This window comes from Mus caroli, unplaced genomic scaffold, assembly GCF_978045245.1.
Source record: "Mus caroli unplaced genomic scaffold, Mus_caroli_1 scaffold_8, whole genome shotgun sequence".
Taxonomy (NCBI): Eukaryota; Metazoa; Chordata; class Mammalia; order Rodentia; family Muridae; genus Mus; species Mus caroli.
Window position 1 is genome coordinate 42,282,496 of NW_028227263.1, and position 21,008 is coordinate 42,303,503.

At 43.2% G+C, this 21,008-nt stretch overlaps 2 protein-coding genes across 3 annotated transcripts; both read left to right on the forward strand.

Annotated features, from left to right (window-relative positions):
• Window positions 1-630: 630 nt before the first annotated feature.
• On the forward strand, window positions 631-3,302 carry Ubqln3 (ubiquilin 3). 2 transcript variants are annotated; one of them, XM_021169133.1, is made up of 2 exons: window positions 631-728; window positions 977-3,302. In XM_021169133.1, the coding sequence occupies exon 2, from the start codon at window positions 978-980 to the stop codon at window positions 3,021-3,023; it is 2,046 nt and encodes a 681-aa protein (XP_021024792.1). In that variant the 5' UTR covers window positions 631-728; window position 977; the 3' UTR covers window positions 3,024-3,302. The 2 variants fall into 2 exon arrangements, with proteins under 2 accessions (XP_021024792.1, XP_021024793.1); XM_021169134.2 differs by having other exon boundaries at window positions 1,010-3,302.
• A 10,723-nt stretch (window positions 3,303-14,025) lies between these two features.
• LOC110298863 (ubiquilin-1-like) lies at window positions 14,026-15,923 on the forward strand. The gene has a single exon (XM_021168385.2). It carries the CDS (start codon window positions 14,226-14,228, stop codon window positions 15,756-15,758), a length of 1,533 nt encoding a protein of 510 aa, XP_021024044.1. The 5' UTR covers window positions 14,026-14,225; the 3' UTR covers window positions 15,759-15,923.
• The last annotated feature ends 5,085 nt before the right edge of the window (window positions 15,924-21,008 follow it).

The window sequence follows — 21,008 nt, forward strand, 5'->3', positions numbered from 1 at the left end:
ATTCTGTAGTCAGTCGGCCCTTTGAACCTATTGGTCTAATTTTCGACAGTTGGTTACTCTTTCACTTGTGCAATATCATGTGATCTTTCATTCACCTTCTGCCTTGTTTGTTCACCCATCCCCCTTCTCTGAATTATAATATTCCAGATTTTTAAATGTTGTACCAAAGGCAGTATTTTTATATCTATCCATTTTTATATAATAACTAGACAATTTTGTGTACCACCAGGACCTTTAGTAAATTTTCATCTATTATATATATATAAAAAATATATATGTATGTATATATATATGTATATATATTAGCTAATCTTAACCAGTCAAATCAAATACTCTTAACACTGATATATGCTAGACTTGCAATATTTAACTATTTTGCCTCGCTTCTATTTGTTAGATAAAAATAAATATCTTAAACACCTGTAACTATACCCATCTAAATTGCATATAACTTCCCTCATGTAATTTCTTTATATGACCATTCCTCTACACAAAAAAATTATAGAATTAATAATAGAAGTTAAGTGGGGAATTTGGGATTACCAGGAACTCTGATCACCTCGGAGCCTCTAGTATCCATGGTGTGAGGCTGTGATGTCAGTGCTGAGGTCACAGAGGTGACCTGATAGAATGAGTTCCAGCCCAGAAGGCCTGCAGGGTGGCTGTACAGCAAGATGAGGGCAGTTTGGAGCCCTGCCTAAGAGGAAGGACGGGGCCACAGCAGATTGGTGTGTATCCCCCTGATTGGGCCCTTTCACTGCCCTCCCCTATTCCTGTATTCATCATCTGAGGACCATTCCCCTGGGCCCTGAGTGTTTTTCTCCCTGACCAACACACCTTAAGTCCATAATTTCCTCAAAGCAACCCTCTACAAGTGACCAAGTGGTCCTCTCCATGTGGACACTACACCTTCTCCTGCCCCTTAGATCCAAGGCCCTCCTTATACTTCTTCCTTACTTTCATCATTGTTTGAAAGGATGATCTTCGTCTCCCACCCCCATCCCCTCAGCTGTGTCCCCACAGACCTGGGTCTCCTGCTGCCCATCATGGCCAAAAGTGGAGAGGCTCTACCACAGGGCAGCCTAGCGCCAGCCCAGGATTCCCAGCTCATCCGGGTGACAGTGAAGACACCCAAGGACAAGGAGGATTTCTCAGTTGTAGACACATGCACCATCCGGCAGCTAAAGGAAAAAATATCACACCGCTTTAAGGCACATCCAAATCAGCTGGTCCTGATCTTTGCTGGAAAAATCCTCAAGGACCCTGACTCATTGGCACAGTGTGGAGTGCGGGATGGCCTCACAGTCCACCTGGTCATCAAGATGCAGCGTCGGACCATAGGCACTGAGTGCCCAGCACCACCAGTCTCTACTCCAGGCCCAAATCCTGGAGAAATTCCTCAGTCAAGTTCTGTTTATTCTGTGGATGGGTCTCCTTCTTTCAGCTTAGGGGTCCTCACAGGCCTCAGTGGGTTAGGTCTGACCTCAGGTAGCTTCTCTGACCAGCCAGGCTCACTAATGTGGCAGCACATCTCAGTGCCTGAACTTGTGGCTCAGCTCGTTGATGACCCCTTCATCCAGGGTCTGCTGTCCAACACGGGCCTAGTGCGCCAGTTGGTTCTTGACAATCCTCACATGCAGCAACTGATCCAGCAGAACCCTGAGATTGGTCATATTCTTAACAACCCTGAGATCATGCGGCAGACAATGGAGTTTCTACGTAACCCTTCCATGATGCAGGAGATGATGCGTAGCCAGGATCGTGCACTCAGTAATCTGGAGAGCATCCCTGGTGGTTACAATGTGCTCCGTACTATGTACACAGATATTATGGATCCCATGCTTAATGCAGTACAGGAACAATTTGGTGGCAATCCTTTTGTCACTGCTACTACTGCTAGTACCACCACCACCAGCAGCCAACCATCAAGGACAGAGAATTGTGACCCTCTGCCCAACCCCTGGACTTCCACATATGGGGTCTCAGGTGGAAGACAAGGAAGAGGTAGCAGACAGTCTGGGGACCAGGATGCATCTGAGAATAGAAATAAGCTTCCAAGCTTTCTGGGTAACATAGGACTCTTTGATTATCTTCAACAGTTACATGAGACTTCTCAGTCCCTGGGATCTTATCTTCAGGGTACTGTGCCAACTTCAAATCCAAGCCAGGAATCACCACTTTCAGGAAACAGAGTTCCTCCAACTTTACCGTCATCTCCTAAACCTGGGTCAGGCCAATCTCTGCCCAAAGAGTCAGTAGCAATCAAGGGAAAGTCATCATGCCCAGCTTTCTTGAGACACTCAACTGAGAACAGTACCGGACAAGGTGGAAGCCTACATGATGCAGGGAAGGGCTCTACCGGCCCAAGTACTAGCTTGCCCAATCTTACCTCTCAGATAGGAGATTCTGCCAACAGATCCTTGTTTGTTTCTACACCATCTTCCCTTATGTCAGCTACTCCTGGAGTCCCAGAATCTCCCTGGCTTCCTCCAACAGGTTACTTAAGATCTCTGAGATCAGCGGGCACAAATCAAGTCCCTCGAATCCAGAATGAGATACATCAACAGCTACCACTACTGTTGCACCTTCAGACAGCCATGGCAAATCCCCGTGTCATGCAAGCCTTGCTGCAGATTGAGCAGGGTCTGCAGATTCTGGCTACTGAAGCACCCCGCCTTCTGCTCTGGTTCATGCCCTGCCTAACAGGGTTGAGTGGAGTAACAGGAGGTACAGAAGCTAGAGAAGGTGTTGTTATGTCTGAGGATCCCCGACCAACCCCAGCTCCTCAGATTTCTCTAGCACAAGGTTCTTCAGAGCTAGGTTTCCACTCCTCCCACTTCCTCCAGGTGTTGCAAGCCTTAGCTAGTACCAATCCCCAGCAGCTACAACTGGAGGCTCACTTCCGGGTACAACTGGAGCAACTGCGGGCTATGGGCTTTCTGAATCTTGAAGCCAATCTCCAGGCCCTCATTGCTACAGGGGGTGATGTAGATGCTGCTGTGGAGAAACTGAGGAAGTCTTAGGAGCTCTAGTTATTTGGACCATATCTTTTCCTTTCTGCCTTTCCCCCATGTCTTATTACCCTAGTTCTCCTATTCTTGAATACAGCTGTACTATAAACCAAATTACTATGATGTTCTTTACTGTGGAGACAATGTTCTGGAGTCAATAAGGAAGATGAGAAGCCAGAAATAGGGTGGGGATGCTGTGTAATCCAACTGTGCTTGACACTTTTTTACCTGGGGCCCTTGAATGAGTTCTGTACCTATCTTGAGATGCAATTACATCCAGTCTTTAGTGCCGCCAATTGCCTGAGTCTGATTCTTGTGGGCTCCGAGAAAAGGGGGAGGACATGTGGAAAAATAGGTGGTAAAGACTGTTTCTCTGGAAGGTATAGGAAGCTAAATGGAAGCTAAAGGAGCCAAAGGCTTGGGGATGGGAGGAAATGTTGCTGCCATCCTTTGAAGCAGAAGGACCATGGATTTTTGGGGGGTCCTGGAAGTTTTACAGATTTTGGTGTACTATCGGAGCAGCTATCACAAACTCTGCTTTGGTATGGCTAATTACATGCCTGGCTAAAAAAGGACATCATTTCTTATATTTCTTATCTCGAAAAGCTACCTTACAATCTTGACATTAATCTCTGGGTTGGTAAGAGCTACAGCTGCAAGAATCCAGTCTCAATTATAATTATGGATCCTGCAGTCTTACACAGTTTACATTATTTCTTATAGACAGACTCAGAGAAAAGTGCTTTCTTCTTTCTCTTCTCCTCTTCTCTTTCTCCTCCTTTTCTTTTTTGAAGATTTAATATGTGTGTTTTGTGTGAGCATATGTGTACGATGAATTTTCATTACAGGCATGCTGATGCAAACCTGCAGTCACGCACATCACACACACACACACACACACACACACCCTTCCCCACAATCAATATATGCTGCACACACAAAAGAAAAGAGGTGCAAATATATGAAATAGCATGAGCAGATTTATTGATAGTCTAGTCTGGGGAAACATGGAAGCCACCCAGGGATAAATCTTGCAACATGTTCAGAGTGAAGCAGATAAATCTTTGAAGGGGAAAGAAGGCTATCCTTGCAGAAGGGATGTTATATAGCAAGAAGGACTTTTGACACAGACCTCAGACTAGAGCATTGTTCCCATTACCTGTGTGTTTTTAGAGTAAAAATCTTATAATCCATAATTCAATCAAGTGAGCTGGGACTTTCAGTACCTATACACAGTTATGCATGCACAAATATTTATTGGAAGAAAGGCACAATGTATTCCAGTGCATTTTTACATGTGCATACCCTATGCACAGATGTACATGTGCATATACTAAATATAGTTCATCAAGTCAGACTAGGAATACAGACAAAAACCTTCATTCTATAAGGCAGCCACAGAAGGAAAGAGGTCTTCCGTGAATTACATCTTTGTGGAAAAACTGCCTATGGTGTGTATTTAAATGTCAGAGTCTTTGTGCAGCATGCTTTCAAATCTAAACTCCCTTTCCCCTTGGCTTCCATAATACAATCTTAGAGTAGTAGATAGAGCAGCTACTAGCATGTGGTGTAAATACAAGACCAAGCTCTAGAAACAGCTATTCCTGGACACTTGCATTTCACCCTCTAGGTAGGGGGTGTACAGCTGTTAGCCCTTGCCCCTCCAGCTTCCCATTCCTGTTTACTATGCTTGAGGGAGATCTTGTTCAAATAAAAAGAACATTTCTTATTGCAGCACTAAGCAAAATCAAGAGGCAAGTTAAACCCTACCATTTCCTGAAGCCCAGGAGAGGCATGCTGCAGGGTATGTTTGTCTGCAGACGATGCATGATGCACCACATGCTTCCCACCCCTGGAAGACCAAGAGAAAAATAATCTTTGTACAAAGAAATTTCTTGGGGTCAGAGAGATTGCTTTGTGGTTAAGAGTGCATATTGCTTCTGCAGAGGACCCACGTTTGGTTCCAAACCCTTTCTGGAGTAGGTGGCTCAAAACCATCTGTAATTCTAGCTCTAGGGAGTCTGAGACCTTCTTCTGAACTCCAAGGGCACCCATTTTTGCATGTACACAGACTCAAGCACCTGCACAAAAATGATTCTTACTTGCATACTGTTCATCTGGGTGAGAGAAATCCTGAAAACTCCTCAGAATGATACATTTAGGATGACTTCTCTTTCTTCTCTTCTCTTCTTCTCTTCTCTTCTCTTCTCTTCTCTTCTCTTCTCTTCTCTTCTCTTCTCTTCTCTTCTCTTCTCTTCTCTTCTCTCCTCTCCTCTCCCCTCCCCTCCCCTCCCCTCCCCTCCCCTCCCCTCCCCTCCCCTCCCCTCCCCTCTCCTCCCCTCCCCTCCCCTCCCCTCCCCTCCCCTCCCCTCCCCTCCCCTCTCTTCTTTTCTTTTCTTCTTATTTTATGTATGTGAGTACACTGTAGCTGTCCTCAGACACACCAGAAATGGGCATTGGATCCCATTACAGATAGCTGTAAACCACCATGTGGTTGCTGGGAATTGAACTCAGGACCTCTGGAAGAACAGTCAGTGCTCTTAACCGCAAAGCCATCCCTCTAGCCCTAGAATAAGTTTTAAAGTTTTGGCTAGGAGAGTGTTTAGTGAATTGTGTTCTTGTCATAGCTTCTTCATACAATATTTCTGTTAACATGTGTTACTAGAGATAGGCCCATCTTGAATACTAAACACACACACACACACACACACACACACACACACACACACACCCCAAATCCAGCCTCCTGTTTTGATTTCTTCCTTTTTTTTTTTTTTTTTTCTTTTTTTTGGTTTTCGAGACAGGATTTTTCTGTGAAGCCCTGGCTGTCCTGGAAACTCACTCTGTAGACCAGGCTGGTCTCAAACTCAGAAATCGGCCTGCCTCTGCCTTCCAAGTGCTGGGATTAAAGGCGTGTGCCACCACTGCCCAGCTCCTGTTTTGATTTCTACTTCACTTACAAATTGACAGGAGATTGAACTCACATGTGCCATGAAAGCACTCCTCACAACTGTGCCATGTTGTAAAGCCCTGCTATTGACTTAAGCTTTATAAATGAGAACACAGAACCCTTATTTTTCTGTGTTTACCTAATTTCAAATAACATTTTTTTTTAACTACCATACATTTTGCTGCAAATGAAAAGGCTTCATTCTTTTTGTGGTCAAATAATACTCTATGATGTATATATACCAGACTTTTAAAAAATTCACCCATCTAGACTATAACAATATTTGCAGTTGGACATACTGCTATAATAAACACAGGGGTCTGGGTCTCTCTTTTTTATACCGAGTTCATTTCCTTTAGATATATATCCAGAAGTAGCATTGCTGAATCATATGATACATCCAGAAAAAATTTAAGGATCTGCCACACCGTTACCTATAATGGTTGCACTAATTTACTATCCCACTAACTTTCAAGAGCTCTTGAGAATTGACTGAGTGCTTGGAATGTTTGCTATAGTTTCATTGGAGATTGACTTACCCAGCGTCATGGTGGTGTACCTGGAAACAGACCATCCTAGGGCAGAGAAGGTTGCTGCTTTCTTTCTACCCAGTAACTAAGGTGAGCTCTAACAAGTGGGACACAAATAAATGACTAAATGATGGAGCCTTGAAATATGAGTATGCAGAAGGGAGAATGAATGAGAAAATGCTGGGAGAACATCAATAGAACCTACTATGGAACAGAGCTGGTGTCTGACAGAGTAAATGCCAGAACAGAGTTGGTGTCTGAGGGAGGAAAGGGCCTTGGAATTTGAGGGAGAGAAGACCCTTACAGGTTAATGTTATACTGAAAGAACATGTCTGCTAGGACTTCCCATCTCACCCCATATACTGTCACTGCCCTGAGTCTTGCTATCAACAGTGGTCCAAGATGAAAAAAACTGGACCTTGACAAGATGAGATGAGGGGTTATATGCATGGAAAAGAAAAGTCAGACTTGGATGTCCTAGGTCCTAGGTCCTAGGATCTAGCTCCTTCCAAATGATACCTTTTCCTTTACCAAGAGATTTACTAGAAACCAAGTAAAAGAATAAGTGATTAAATCTTTAGTTACTTGATCCCAGATAGAAAGTTGGGCATCACTGCAGAAAAAAAATATACAGGACATCTGCTATGAGATAGTGTGTTCCATGTAACACGGAGTTGCACCTGTGAAATCTTAGCAACACAGTCTCTAAACAAGACCTACACAGTGACTATACCACTTGACTTCATAACCCCGGATGTAGGAAATCTCATAAGGCAAAGGACTGTAGGCAATTAGTGAACACTGAAAGAGGGAGGATTAATCTTCTCGAGGAATGAGCTCCCTAACAGGTCATCTAACCCCAAGGGTCAGCCCTTAACATATGTACATATGAACAGCACTGAATGGACTCAGCAGGTGGTATTTATATATGTACAATGGAACATGTATACATATATATGCATATAATGTAACTGGTAAGGAGTCACCAAGTTGTGACTTGCACACCAAAGGAGTACAGGAGACACAGGAGTAGATGGGACTTAAATCTCAGCTGACCAGTTGGGATTGGATCACCTACCAGGAGCCTTGTCCCTGGAGAAGGCTGATTTTCCCTTTCTCCATGCCATGTTGTAATTTTGATTTAGGGACTGGGAAAGCTGAAGCACACAAGGAGGGGGAAGCACATTACTAAAGTTAGGAAGCATCCTATTAGAATCAAGATTTGAAATTGGACAGTCTATTCCTGTTTGTCCATGCTCAAAGAAATAATTCATTTCTGCTTTAATTCTTAGTTCCTAACATGTGAGCAAGGTGTGATTTGAAGTGTTTCATTGGGAGTTTTGAATCTCTGACTCCTGCAAATCTGTGTATGGAGTCAAAGCATTTACACATGTATATGCCTGTATTTACACACCTCTGTTCTTATTTTATCTACTCATATAACTTCAGGAAACTTGACAAAAAAGTAAATTCTCAGACATTTCTTCCTGACAAAATGCTCTTGGTTTTTGTTTGTTCATTCTCCTAAACACATTGGAGAAGAATCCAAATTTCAGAAAAGGCAACTTGGGGTTTTGATTGACTTTTCATAACAATCTTACAAATTGGTAGAGAACTAAGAAATTTACAAATGATGTCTTTTTTCAAGTATTCTTCCTTTTATTCAAGTTTCTCTGTTCACTTAACATTTTAGTCCTTTCTCGTAAGTGCTTCAACTCTGAGGTGATTCAGACATTAAATTTTAATGGCTGTGACTTTGAATAGGTCCTTTTTCTACTGCATATTCTGAGAGGACATTGTGAGGGAAAACTGAATTGTCACTGTTACATAGTTTATCCTCCTTTCAGACAGATGGCATGCTGATTGTTATGCAACTGCAATACATGTTAGAAAGCCACCACTATTCTAGTAAGGGTTGGTATGTGTAAGTTGTACATATGTTGGTGGGAAAAATAGAATATAAAGAGCAAAAATGATTCCATTTTCAAGATACTACAACTAGTATCACAATGCTGCTTTTTACCAGCTTTGGGTTTAGTAAAATTGGTCTTTATTAAAACCTGGTTTTAATAAAATTGTGGTTGTTGGGGACTGGGAGGATGGCTTGATGGTCAAGAAGCTTTGTTATAGTTAGAGTTCTATTGCTGTGAGGAGACATCATGACCACAGCGGTTCTTATAAGGGAAAACATTTAATTGGTGCTGCCTTAGAGTTTCAAAGGTTTACTCCATTATCAATATGGTGGGAAGCATGGTGGCATGCAGTCAGACATGGTGCTGAAGAAGGAGCTGAGAGTTCTACATCCAAATTAGCAGATGATAGGAGTGACTGTGTGCCACTAGCCTGGTTTTGGGCTGAGACCTCAAAGACCCTAGTGACACACTTTCTAGAACAAAGTCACACCTATTCCAACAAGGCCACAATTCCCTTTTTTTTTTAAAAAAAGATTTATTTATTTTATGTATGTAAGTACACTGTAGCTGTACAGATGGCTGTGAGGCTTCATGTGTTTGTTGGGAATTGAATTTTTAGGACTTCTACTCGCTCTGGTCGACTCCTCTTGCTCAGTTCCTGCTTGCTCCAGCCCAAAGATTTATTTAATATTATACATAAGTACACTATAGCTGACTTCAGATGTACCAGAAGAGGGCGTCAGATCTCATTATGGATGGTTGTGAGCCACCATGTGGTTGCTGGGATTTGAACTCAAGACCTTCAGAAGAGCGGTTAGTGCTCTTCCCCACTGAGCCACCTCGCCAGCCCAAGGCCACAATTTCTAATAGTGCCATTTGCTATGGATCTATGGGGACCATTTTTATTTTAAATTATGTTCTTTTTTTTTTTTTCACTGTTTTTTTTTTATTACATATTTTCCTCAATTACATTTCCAATGCTATCCCAAAAGTCCCCCATACCGCCCCCCACTTCCCTACCCTCCCATTCCCATTCTTTTGGCCCTGGCATTCCCCTATATTAGGGCATATAAAGTTTGCAAGTCCAATGGGCCTCTCTTTCCAGTGATGGCCGACTAGGCCATCTTTCGATACATATGCAGCTAGAGACAAGAGCTCCGGGGTACTGGTTAGTTCATCATGTTGTTCCAACTATAGGGTTGCAGATCCCTTTAGCTCCTTGGGTACTTTCTCTAGCTTCTCCATTGGGAGCCCTGTGATACTTAAATTATGTTCTATGCCCTGGCTCCTATAGGCTTGTAGCCATGTAGTGATACAAAATCCATTCAGCCCAACTTCAAAAGTTCCCATAGCCTATGACAGTACCAGCACCATTTAAAAGTATAAAGTTCAAAGTCTTTTCTGAAATGTATGCAATCTCTTAACTGTAATCCCCTGTAAAATCAAAATGAGAAGCAGATCACTTACAATGTACAGTACACAGGATGAATATTACAAGTCCCGAAGGAAACAGTGAGGAAATACTGCACGGAAGCAAGACTGAAAACCATCTGGGCAAACTCCCAAACTCTGCATCTCCATTTCCAATGTCAAAACATTCATCTGACCTCCAAATCCTTTCATCTTTGTTAACTGCTACACACTTCTTTCTCTTGGGCTAGTTCTACTCCTGGTAGTCCTTGGCAGGTATTCCACAACTCTAGCATCTCTCACCAGTATCTTGGGGTCTCTGAGGCAATCCAGCCTCTCTAGGTTTCCAGGTAGGGACAATGTTTACACATGCCTGGCTTCAGTAGCTTTTCTGTTGTTTGTTTGTTTTTTGTTTGTTTGTTTTTTGAGACACAGTTTCTCTGTGTAGCCCTGGCTGTCCTGAAACTCACTCTGTAGACCACACTGGCCTCGAACTCAGAAATCCGCCTACCTCTGCCTCCCAAGTTCTGGGATTAAAAGCGTGTACCATCACTGCCTGGCACCTCATTAGTCTCAGAGGGAGATTCCATAACTCTTATCTTCTATCCCTGACTTTAAAACCAGAACCATATGGCTAAAGCTGCCAAGTTCTGCTGCTTCCTGGGTGTGGAACATGAATGCCTTGTTCAAATACATTTTTACCAGCTCTTTGTTTCCTATGGGTTCCTTCACTGCTTAAGCTTGAGTGTCCTGGAACTTGTCCTGTAGACCAGACTGGCCATGAACTCAGAGATCTCCCGGCCTTTTTCTTCAGAGTAATGGGATTAAAGGTATGCATACCATTCTTGGGCTAAAGCTTTTCCTTATTTTCATTTCACTTTTATTTAAGTACATTTTTACAAGTCAGAAGCTTAGCTGGGTGGGGTCATGCTCTGAGGTCACCACTCCCTTTATTTCACTTAGCATCAGGCTTTTCTTTAATCTGTATGTGTTCTTGAACACAGGATTTAGCTCCTTTCCACTTCCAGGTTCCCCTTTGCTCCTCAAGTTGTATATTTTACATTATTCCTTGCTTAGCTTGCTCCTTTTTATTATAATTTCGCATAAGCATAAACACTAATAACCACATGATAGAGTCAATACTAGGTTGTTTTGACATATCTTTGCAAATGTAATTAATCTAAAACTCTTAAATTTAGCCTCTAGCAGATTTTTTGGACAAGGGCAGAAACAAGTCTCATTCTTCACCAAAATATCATAAGAATAGTTTCTAGGCCATGTTCTTCCCCTCTGAAACCCCTTGAAAGTAGGTCTCCACAGTTCAAATCACCTCCAGCACTGCTGTTTTCCTTGTTCCTACTATGATGGCCTACTAAGCCCCACTTAAAGTGTTCAGCTACTTTTCTAATCCAAAATTTAAAGTATACAATCCTCCAAACAAAAACATGCTCAGGTCTATCAGAGGAATACCCTAGTCCCTGGTACTAACTTTTGTCTATCTTGGAGTTTCTATTGCTGTGAAGAGACACTATGACCACAGCAATTCTTAGAAATAAAAACATTTAGTTGGGGCTGGCTTACAGTTTCAGAGATTCAGTCCATTGTCATCATGGTGAGAAGCATGGCAGCATGCAGGCAGACATGGTGCTGGAGAAGGAGATGAGAGTTCTATATCCAGATCTTCAGGAAATGACTGTGTGCCACTAGGCCTGGTTTTGCGCTGAGACCTCAAAGCTCAGACCCTAGTGACACACTTCCTAGAACAAAGCCAACAAGGCCACATATCTTAATAGTGCCAAGAACTATGGACCTCTGGGGGCCATTTTTATTCAAACCACCACACTGTTCTTCCAGAAGTCCCAAACCCCATTCTCAGAACCTACATTGGACAGTTTGAAGCCTCCTATAATTCCTGCTCCAGGGGAATCTCAGTTTTCTGGGCTCTACAAGTATCTATCTGCATACACATGGTGTATATACACAGAGACACATGTAAAATTGACAACAAAAATCAATTCTGGCTTTATAATTTCTAGCTTTCTGGTGTTTCTCTCCCCCATCTCTGCAGTTATATGCATATGTGTCTGCACATACACTTGCTCATGCATGTGCATATGAAGAATAGAGATTAGTATTGACCAGCTATATTCCATATTATTTTAGTTGGGACAATGTCTTCTACTGAAACTGAAGGATGCTATTCTAGCTAGAGTGACTAGTCAGGAGCCATGGCATTATCCCTTCCAATGCTGAGTTACAGTAGTGCAGCAATGTTTTTTTTATATGGGTGCAGGTATTCCCAACTCAGATCTCCATGAATGAATGGTAACCTTCCCTCCCTCCCTCCCTCCCTCCCTCCCTCCATTCTTCCTTCCTTCCTTCCTTCCTTCCTTCCTTCCTTCCTTCCTTCCTTCCTTCCTTCCTTCCTTCCTTCCTTCCTTTCTTCCTTCCAAATTCCGTTCTCTCTCTCTCTCTCTCTTTCTCTCCTCACTTTATTTCTTCCTTCCCTCCTCCTCTTCCTCTTCCTCTCCTTTTTAAGACACAGACTCTTTTTGTAGCCTTGGCTATCTAGGAACTTTTTCTGTAGACCAGGCTGGCTTTGCACTCACAGAGAAACACCTGCCTCTGCTTCCCAAGTGTTGTGATTAAAAGCATGTGCCACTGCCACCCCTGGTGAAAAGTTTTCTAATAATCCAAGAAATCACAGTTTTAGGTACTTCTCCACACTCTAACACATCAGATGTCTGCAAAATCCAAGTTCCTAAAAGAATGTGAAATAACAATGCCATTGAACTAGAAACTATTAATATTAATTTTAACACTCAAACCTGACTATTGCTTTCCTTGTTTCTTTTCTTCCCTCCAACAACTTCCATGTAGGGGGCAATACAAAGCAAATCACTAAAATTGCTTTTGGAGCCACAGTTGTATGGCAGAAGTTCTTCTGAGGGTTGGGCACTGTCTGGGAAGGCTAGCTGTCAGCAAGCTATAGTGCTATACAGTGCTCTGTGCAAGTTTCTTGGAGGGAGAAGTTATTTCAGACTCTGAAATTACATCTTTTTATGTCTTGCTATTGGTTAATACTGGAGATTCTGGTTCACAGATAGCAAAGTTTAAGAACATTTGATAAAATAGTGCAGGTACAGTGTGACCTAGGTGGCTATCCCCCTGAGGTGGCATTCTAGTCGCCCAAATTCTTGTCTGAGTTTCGTGGTCACTGGAAATTCTAGAGCTAGGGAAAAAAAGGTGTGTGTGTGTGTGTGTGTGTGTGTGTGTGTGTGTGTGTATGAGAGAGAGAGAGAGAGAGAGAGAGAGAGAGAGAGAGAGAGAGAGAGAGCACTATTGCTAATGATATAAACCTAACACATCCCTAGCTGAAACATGTCGCCTCTCACACAGTCTTATAGAAGTTAAATCACATTTAGATATAGATTCAAAGAGCTGCTGTTATTTCTTTTAACCCAGCCACCAGCTTCTGAGTTGAGACTATAGTGCTCTTTTTAAAATTGCTTTTTACATATATGTACTTATTTGTGTATGTCTGAAACATGTATAGGTGGTGCCTTCCAAAACCAGACGCTGTCATGGATCTCTTGGAGCTGGAGTTATTGCTGGTTGTGAGCGGCCTGAAATTGGTGCTGGGAACTGAACTTGGGTCCTCTCTAGAAAGGCAACAATCCCTTTAAGCCATATAACAAACCCCCCATTTCCGTCCTCCCCCAACCCCCAGTTTATTTTCTGAAGCAATTCTGCTATCAGGTCTGGAATATACCATAGAACCATAGAAACAGATTACCTGGGATCTGGGACCTTGGGAAACAAGGATCTCATTGAAACTGTGAACTGATTACACATTTTAATTACCCACCTTGTGTTAGAACATGGGACTTGAGGACCATGGAGAACATACAGTAATTTAGTGGAGGATTAGAGACCAGAATGAGTGCTTCCTTAGCTAATTTTTAGACCTTGCTTTCCTACTCAATCATCACTTGTCGAGCTTAGTGTTAGGATTTGAAGAAGTTTATGTGAAATATGTTTCTAGACACTGACATGTCCGGCCCCGCCCCCAATTTGGTGCTTAAATCAAATCATGAGGAAAACCCAACCTCAGGCAGGTGGCAGACTTCTGCCCTGCCCCCATTCAGATGTACCTTTCAACTGTGACCTCATCACTGACACCATATCCCCTAAAGATTGCCAAAGAGAGAAGCAGCTGCCCCCCCGCTATGGGAGCCGGGTGGCTGTAGGGCTACACTGGCAGGGGGGACCTGCAGGACGTAGGTGAAAGGACATCACCGAACACCTACTGGTCCCTTAACCCGGGTGTGCTCAGTGTCACATCAAAGCTTCTGCAGGTGTGTACTCCACTGTGCCCTCACGTAACCCTGCGTCCTCTTCTTCAGGAAATATGGCACGAGCTAGGGAAGAAGCAGGGGACAGCCAGCTGGTGTCTGGTAGGGAGCCATCTTCACGTATCATCAGAGTGTCTGTGAAGACTCCACAGGACTGCCAGGAGTTTTTTCTGGCAGAAAATAGCAATGTCCGCCGCTTTAAGAAGCAAATCTCCAAATACCTTCACTGTAACGCTGACCGATTGGTGCTCATCTTCACTGGGAAGATCCTCCAGGATCAAGACATACTGAGCCAGCGTGGCATTCTTGATGGCTCTACAGTCCACGTGGTAGTGAGGTCTCGTTTGAAAGGGTCAGCCTGTACAGGAACTCTAGTAGGCCCCACAGGCCAGTGTACCCACCGTTCAGAACCATCAGCAAAGCCTGGCCGACTGGCCCGGACCTCACCTGACCTAGCTGATTTCTTCAGCCAGCGTGTCCAACTGCTGCCTGCGGCACCAGAGTCTGTGGTGCAATTTTTGGAAGACCCTCTGATTCAAGGACTGGCAAATGAGAAACAAGCCAATGGCGTTCACATTCCGGAAACCTCAAAAATGGTACAGAAACGGGACCCAGCTCTCAAATTTCCGGAAACCCTTCAGAAGCCTGCACAACAGCAGGAAGTCCTCCAGGAACACAAGCAGAGGCTGGAGGCCCTGAAAGCCGTGCCAGGGGGTGACAACGCTATGCATCCCAGCTACTCTGATATCCATCAGGTCATGCTCTCCACTCTGGCCTTATTGGTGGCTTCTAAAGGCCACATTTCAGGCTTAGAGCTGTGTAGGGGAGAAACCAACAATGCTCATAGCAGTTCTGATCCTACCACCATTCCAGCCACTTCTCCTCTGGTCAGGACCTTGGCACAAGAGGTCAGTACAGGAGGAGTTAGCCAGGTCAAGGGCATAGTTTCAAGTCAGGCCAGTTTAGGGTGCCGACCTGGTACGCTAGACTTACACTCAGGCTCAGATATCCCCTGCCAAGAAAGCCAGCAGCCAGTGGAGAAAGTTCCTCTAACCTGTCAACCGAGACTCTCACCCTGTGTTCTGCGCCTAGCCTTGACTGTCCTGCAGCAGAATCTATCTCTGGCACATCAGTTGGCAACTGGCAGTCCCCTACTACATCACTTGCCACTTCTCCCCATCCTCACCAACCCTCGAGCGCTGCAGGCATTGCTACAGATAGAGGAAGGCCTACAGATCCTGTCCAGGGAGGTGCCTGAGCTGGGACCATTGTTTCGGGACTCAGCTAAGCCACGTGGGGCTAGAGGAGCCCAAGAAACTAGGGGTAGAAGACAAGCCCATAGAGAAGATACCACACAACACTCCTTGGCCTTTCTTCAGCTTTTCCATTCCTTGGCCAGAGCCTGTTCCCACTCTTCCCAAACTGCACTGCCCACATCCCTCTTTACTGAAGGTCAGTACCAGCAAGAACTGGAGGAACTGAAGGCCTTGGGTTTTGCTAACCGTGATGCAAACCTGCAGGCCCTTGTAGCCACAGATGGAGATATCCATGCCGCCATTGAGATGCTTCTAGGGGCTCCGCAGGATTAGTCTCTCCATTTGATGCCCACGATTGCACCATTCTGTGGGGAGGGAGGAAAAGGGAGAAGGGGATGGAAGGCACTTATTTTAGAAATTCCTCTTCCTCGGATTATGAGCACATTTGGACAGGCCTTCTCTCACTGCCCAAACCTGTTCTACATTAAAGAAGATTGCTTGGGGCTCCTGTGTGTTGTAGATTTGGAATTGGGTGGGCAGCATAGTCTTACTTGGGTAGGGACTTGTATATCGCTCTGACAGCATGATATACTTATTTTCATGTCTCTAACCCAAGGATAATTTCATGTGTCAAACATAACACAGGGCTGAGGAAATGGCTCAGTGGGTAATGGATAATGTGTTTCCTGTGCAAGCATGAAGATTGAGTTCAAATCCCTAGCACCCATGTAAAAGCCTGGTAGAGTGGTGTATCTCTAACCCCAGCACTAGGCAATGGAATGGGGAAAGAGGAGGATGTCAGCTCACTGAACAGCTAAACCTAGCCAATCAATGATCTCTATGTTCAGCCTCAAAATATAAGGTAGAAAGCGGAAGAGGAAGACACCTGATGTCAACCTCTGATCTACACACACATACACACACACACACACACACACACACACACACACACACACACACGCATGTGTATATAGATAGACATATAAAAAATAGGGTGTATAAATCCCAAGAATTTTGATGTTTTCACTCACTCTCAATTAACATCCATATCTCCTATCAGCATTTCCATCAATTATTAGTTATTTCCACAGTGACAGAGTCCTGTTAGTCTCCCAAGAAGTCATGACTTAAGACCTCTTGAAACCATGCCTTTCTTTGCCCAAAGGTTTGTCTGTCTGGAGTGTGTTTGGCTTTTAACTTTCTTCGGTACCCTCCTAACCTTAGGATCTTGTTCTGTAAGGTTAACCTCCGTCAAAAGGACCATCTTCCCTCCTCCACAGACTTCTTCCTTTTTTCCTGCAAAATGCTTATCTCTACTGCCCTGTTAGATACTAGTCTATATCTACAGTTCTTGCCTCTGAATTTTTACATATCTCCCTTCCAGGGGTGAAATTTTATGAATTTTTATAGTTAGATAGTTGCCCCAATAAGATGCAGAAACTTTTTCAAAACTGACTTATTTTTAAAATTTTATTGATAGTTTGACCTATAGAGTTTTGTTTCTGTGATGAATGTACTTCCTTTAATTATCTTTAAGAACTCAATTCTTTAATAGTACTCTAATAGTGGAGTATGTTACACCAGCTTTTAAAGAATTTATCCCTCAGAGGTCTGGCCCTTTTTATAACCATAGCTCTGGTTCTCTTGTATTCATGTCTTCTAAGTTTCTAACAATTGTTTTTGTATTTTCTCCATCACACTGGCCTTCTCTTTGGGTGTCCCAGGGCTCAGAATTTGAAATATAGTTTCCAAATATAGTATCTTTCCCCTGGCTCATTCTCACTCTACATCCTGTATTTCTGATCTATATCTTAATAAGATGAACTCACATCTGCCCAATATGCCTGGATATCTCCCCTATACACTTGTGTCTTGTTGGGGGTAGGACTCACGGAATAGGAAGATGTCACACGCTCACAGTTTAAGAGCAGCCATGTAGCAGGAACAAGGGCAACAGACAAGCAAGATAAGGGGAAGTGAAGAGCCAATGAAAAACTCAGCATTGAGAAAAGGAGTTAGTGTCTGTGCTAAACTAAATCTGTTATGTAATGTCAGTGCTGGAATGGGATGGTAGTTCTATGATTGAGGGAAGAGAACTTGGCAGAATGGATACATGGAATCCACACTAAACATGTTTAAATATATCAGCCCATATTTAAATGTTTACTGAAACAAATAATGATCATATACTGAAGTAACACTAGACAACGTGGAAGGTGTTAAACTGGTGGACAGAGATTTATGTTCTAGATGGTAAACCATAATGCACATGCATATACATTTCTACCATCATGTAATAGAGGTACAGTTTAACATATTCTTATTCAATAGCATTCTTCTACTGACTGTCCATTGTGTGGAATACTTAGAACATTGGGTTAACAAGTATCCATGATTGCAGTGATCCACACTTTCTGTTCTGTCATCTGTAAGATGGTGGCAATGGCATCTACAGGATTTAGAAAATTTTCTCATAGTTTATATGTGTCCACTTCATATGTAGTACTTGTCACACAGAGCTTGTCTCTCTTTCTTTGTATCTCTAAAAGCTCTCCAATCTCCACCCAAAACTCAATGGGAAGATAACAGTGAGCTGTGTCTAGATCAATTACTGAGTGCTTTGTCTTCTCAAGCCATATCCTTCCAGCAGTGGCATCTTGTTTTACAGTGCCTGTTTGAAGGAAAATTAACAATCAAGCTTAGGGAAAGAGGAAGGTGGAGAAAACTGAATTCCCCTCATCAACTGTTGCTGCCATGTTCTTGTGATCACTTAGACATTTTCTTGTTGCTAACTCACTCAGTATGGGGCCTGGCTACCCTAGGAACAAGGGTTACTTGGAATCATTAGAACCTACAGTGGAGTGTAAAGAAGTAATAGGCATGATTATTGCACATTATATATACACATTCCAAACCCAGTCCCAGAGGCCTGTGTTATGGTGTGAAGAACATGTCAATATATACTCATGAGGTAGGGTGTGTATGGGCCAGACGTGTACAGTGTTTGGCATCCACTGACACAGTGAAATTCATAAAACCCTTGTAGTCCTTGCTTTTGCTGTGGGGCATTCCTTTTTCTCTTGCACATTTCAGTTTTAGAAACATTTCTCTACATTTTCACTCCATCTGGATTTGCTCTTCTTTGTCTCAGAAGCCAGCCACACTAGAGTTAATGATGGTCTTCTAAAAGACAACTGCAGTAGACAACTGGTCTTTGTATATGCACTGGCTAATTTTGTGTCAACTTGACACAAACTGGAGTGATCACAGAGAAAGAAGCTTCAGTTGGGGGAGTGCCTCCATGAGATCAAACTGTAAGGCATTTTTCTCAATTAGTGACCAAGGGGGAAAGGCCCCTTGTGGGTGGTACCATCCCTGGGCTGGTAGTCTTGGGTTCTATAAGAGAGCAGGCTGAGCAAGCCAGTGGAAGCAAGCCAGTAAAGAACATCCCTCCATGGCCTCTGCATCGGCTCCTGCTTCCTGACCTGCTTGAGTTCCAGTCCTGACTTCCTTAGGTGATCAACAGCAATGTGGAAGTGTAAGCTGAATAAATCCTTTCCTCCCCAACTGCTTCTTGGTCATGATATTTTGTCCAGGAATAGAAACCCTGACTAAGACAGTATCCATTTTCCAATCTTCACTGCATTTCCCTGATGGCCTTACATCGTTTGTTTTTGCAGGGCCTATCTAAACAACAGCATCATGTTGTCTATTTATAAGTTTACTTGAAGAATTTACTTCCCACTTCAATGAGAAAAAAAAAGGCTGATAACCAACATGCCCAAATCTTATTTGTTCATGTTAGAAATATATAATCATCTTGTCATTGTGGCTTGGGTAGTTTTCTAACCTAAACTTCTCTAAATAAGATTATAAACTTCTGATGATAGAAAAAGATGCTGTCCATTTCTCTGTCTCAAGACCAGGCTCACATCTGTAATTTTCTGGAAACACTATTCCTTTTCCAGTTTTTCATTTTCCAGAAAAGAAGGAAGGAAAGGAGGGAGGGAGGAAAAGGAAGGAGGAAGAGGAAGAAGAGGAAGAAAAGAAGGAGGAAATAAAAATAAGAAAACAAACAGCAACAAAAAGAAAATAGCAAATTCATTTTTTTCTAACCAAATATTTTTCAGGCTTGTAGGTGCCTTAATGTCCCACCCCAACATTTCTTCCTCCTGCACCTCTTATTAATTGGCTAAAAATTCTGAGAGCACTTTAAAATTATCAGTTTTTAAAAATATCATCCTCATTGCTGCTATGCTGTCCAAATTCACTACTGTGAGATTAAGTAACAGGGTTATTCTCCAGACAGTGTGTTCAGTGTTTAGTAGGTAATAGCAGAGCATTGTAGTGGGGTATAGTTTGCCTTTGGATCAATTCTGAGTGTATTGACCCAAACAAGAGCAAGTGTCTTCAAAAATAAAACAAGGAGAATTTTACAGTTGTTTTGAGCAAAACAAACAAACTAACACCCCCCCCCAAATGGAAACAAAATGTAGTTAAAAGTTTGGGTTACCAGCATATGTGCTTAAGAGTCTTTCACAGGGTGTCCTGTTAGCAAGTGCTCCTTGGCATCCACAATCGTGTCTGGGTTTGATGATTGTATATGGGATGAATCCCCAGGTGGGGCCATCTCTGGATGGCCTTTCCTTCAGTCTCTGCTCCACACTTTGTCTCCATATTTCCTTCCATGAGTGTTTTGTTCCCCCTTCTAAGATGGACCGAAGCATCCACACTTTGGTCTTCCTTCTTGAACTTCCTGTGGTCTGTGAATTGTATCTTGGGTATTCTGAGCATTTGGGCTAATATCCTGAGAGGCTCTGCCAGAGCCTGACAAATACAGAGGCAGATGCTTGCAGCCAACTATTGGACTGAGCATGAAGTCCCCAATGGAAGAGTTAAAGGACTGAAGGAGCTGAAGGGGTTTGAAACCCCATAGGAAGAACAATGTCAACCAACCAGAACCCCTAGAGCTCCCAGGGACTAAACCACCAACCAAAGAGTACACATGGAAGGACCCATGGCTCCAGTTGAATATGTAGCAGAGGATGACCTTGTCAGGCATCAATGGGAGGAGAGGTGCTTGTTCTTATAAAGGCTTTATAGATGCCCCAGTGTTGGGGAATGCCAGGGTGTGGAGGCAGGAGTGGGTAGGTGGATGTGGGAACACCCTCATAGAAGCAAGGGGAGGAGGATGAGATAGGGAGCTTCTGGGGAGGAAACTGGGAAAGGAGATAACATTTGAAATGTAAATAAAGAAAATATCCAATAAAAAATTCTATTTCAGAGAGATCTCAAATTAAAGATCTCCATCTGGTTCCTCACCTCAGAGTTCTGGGAACCCTGAAGAAGAGGGGGGTGTAGGAGCCAGAGGGTTCAAGGACATCAGGAGAGCATGCCCCACAGAATTAACTAAGCAGGGCTCATAGGGGCTCACAGAGGCTTACCCAGCAATCGTGAAGGCTGCATGGGTCTGTGCTAGGTCCTCTGCATATGTGTTGTGGTTTTAGCATGGCATTTTTTGTGGGCTCCCAACAATGGGAGAGGGGTGTCTCTGACTCTTTCATATGTTCATGGGACCCTATC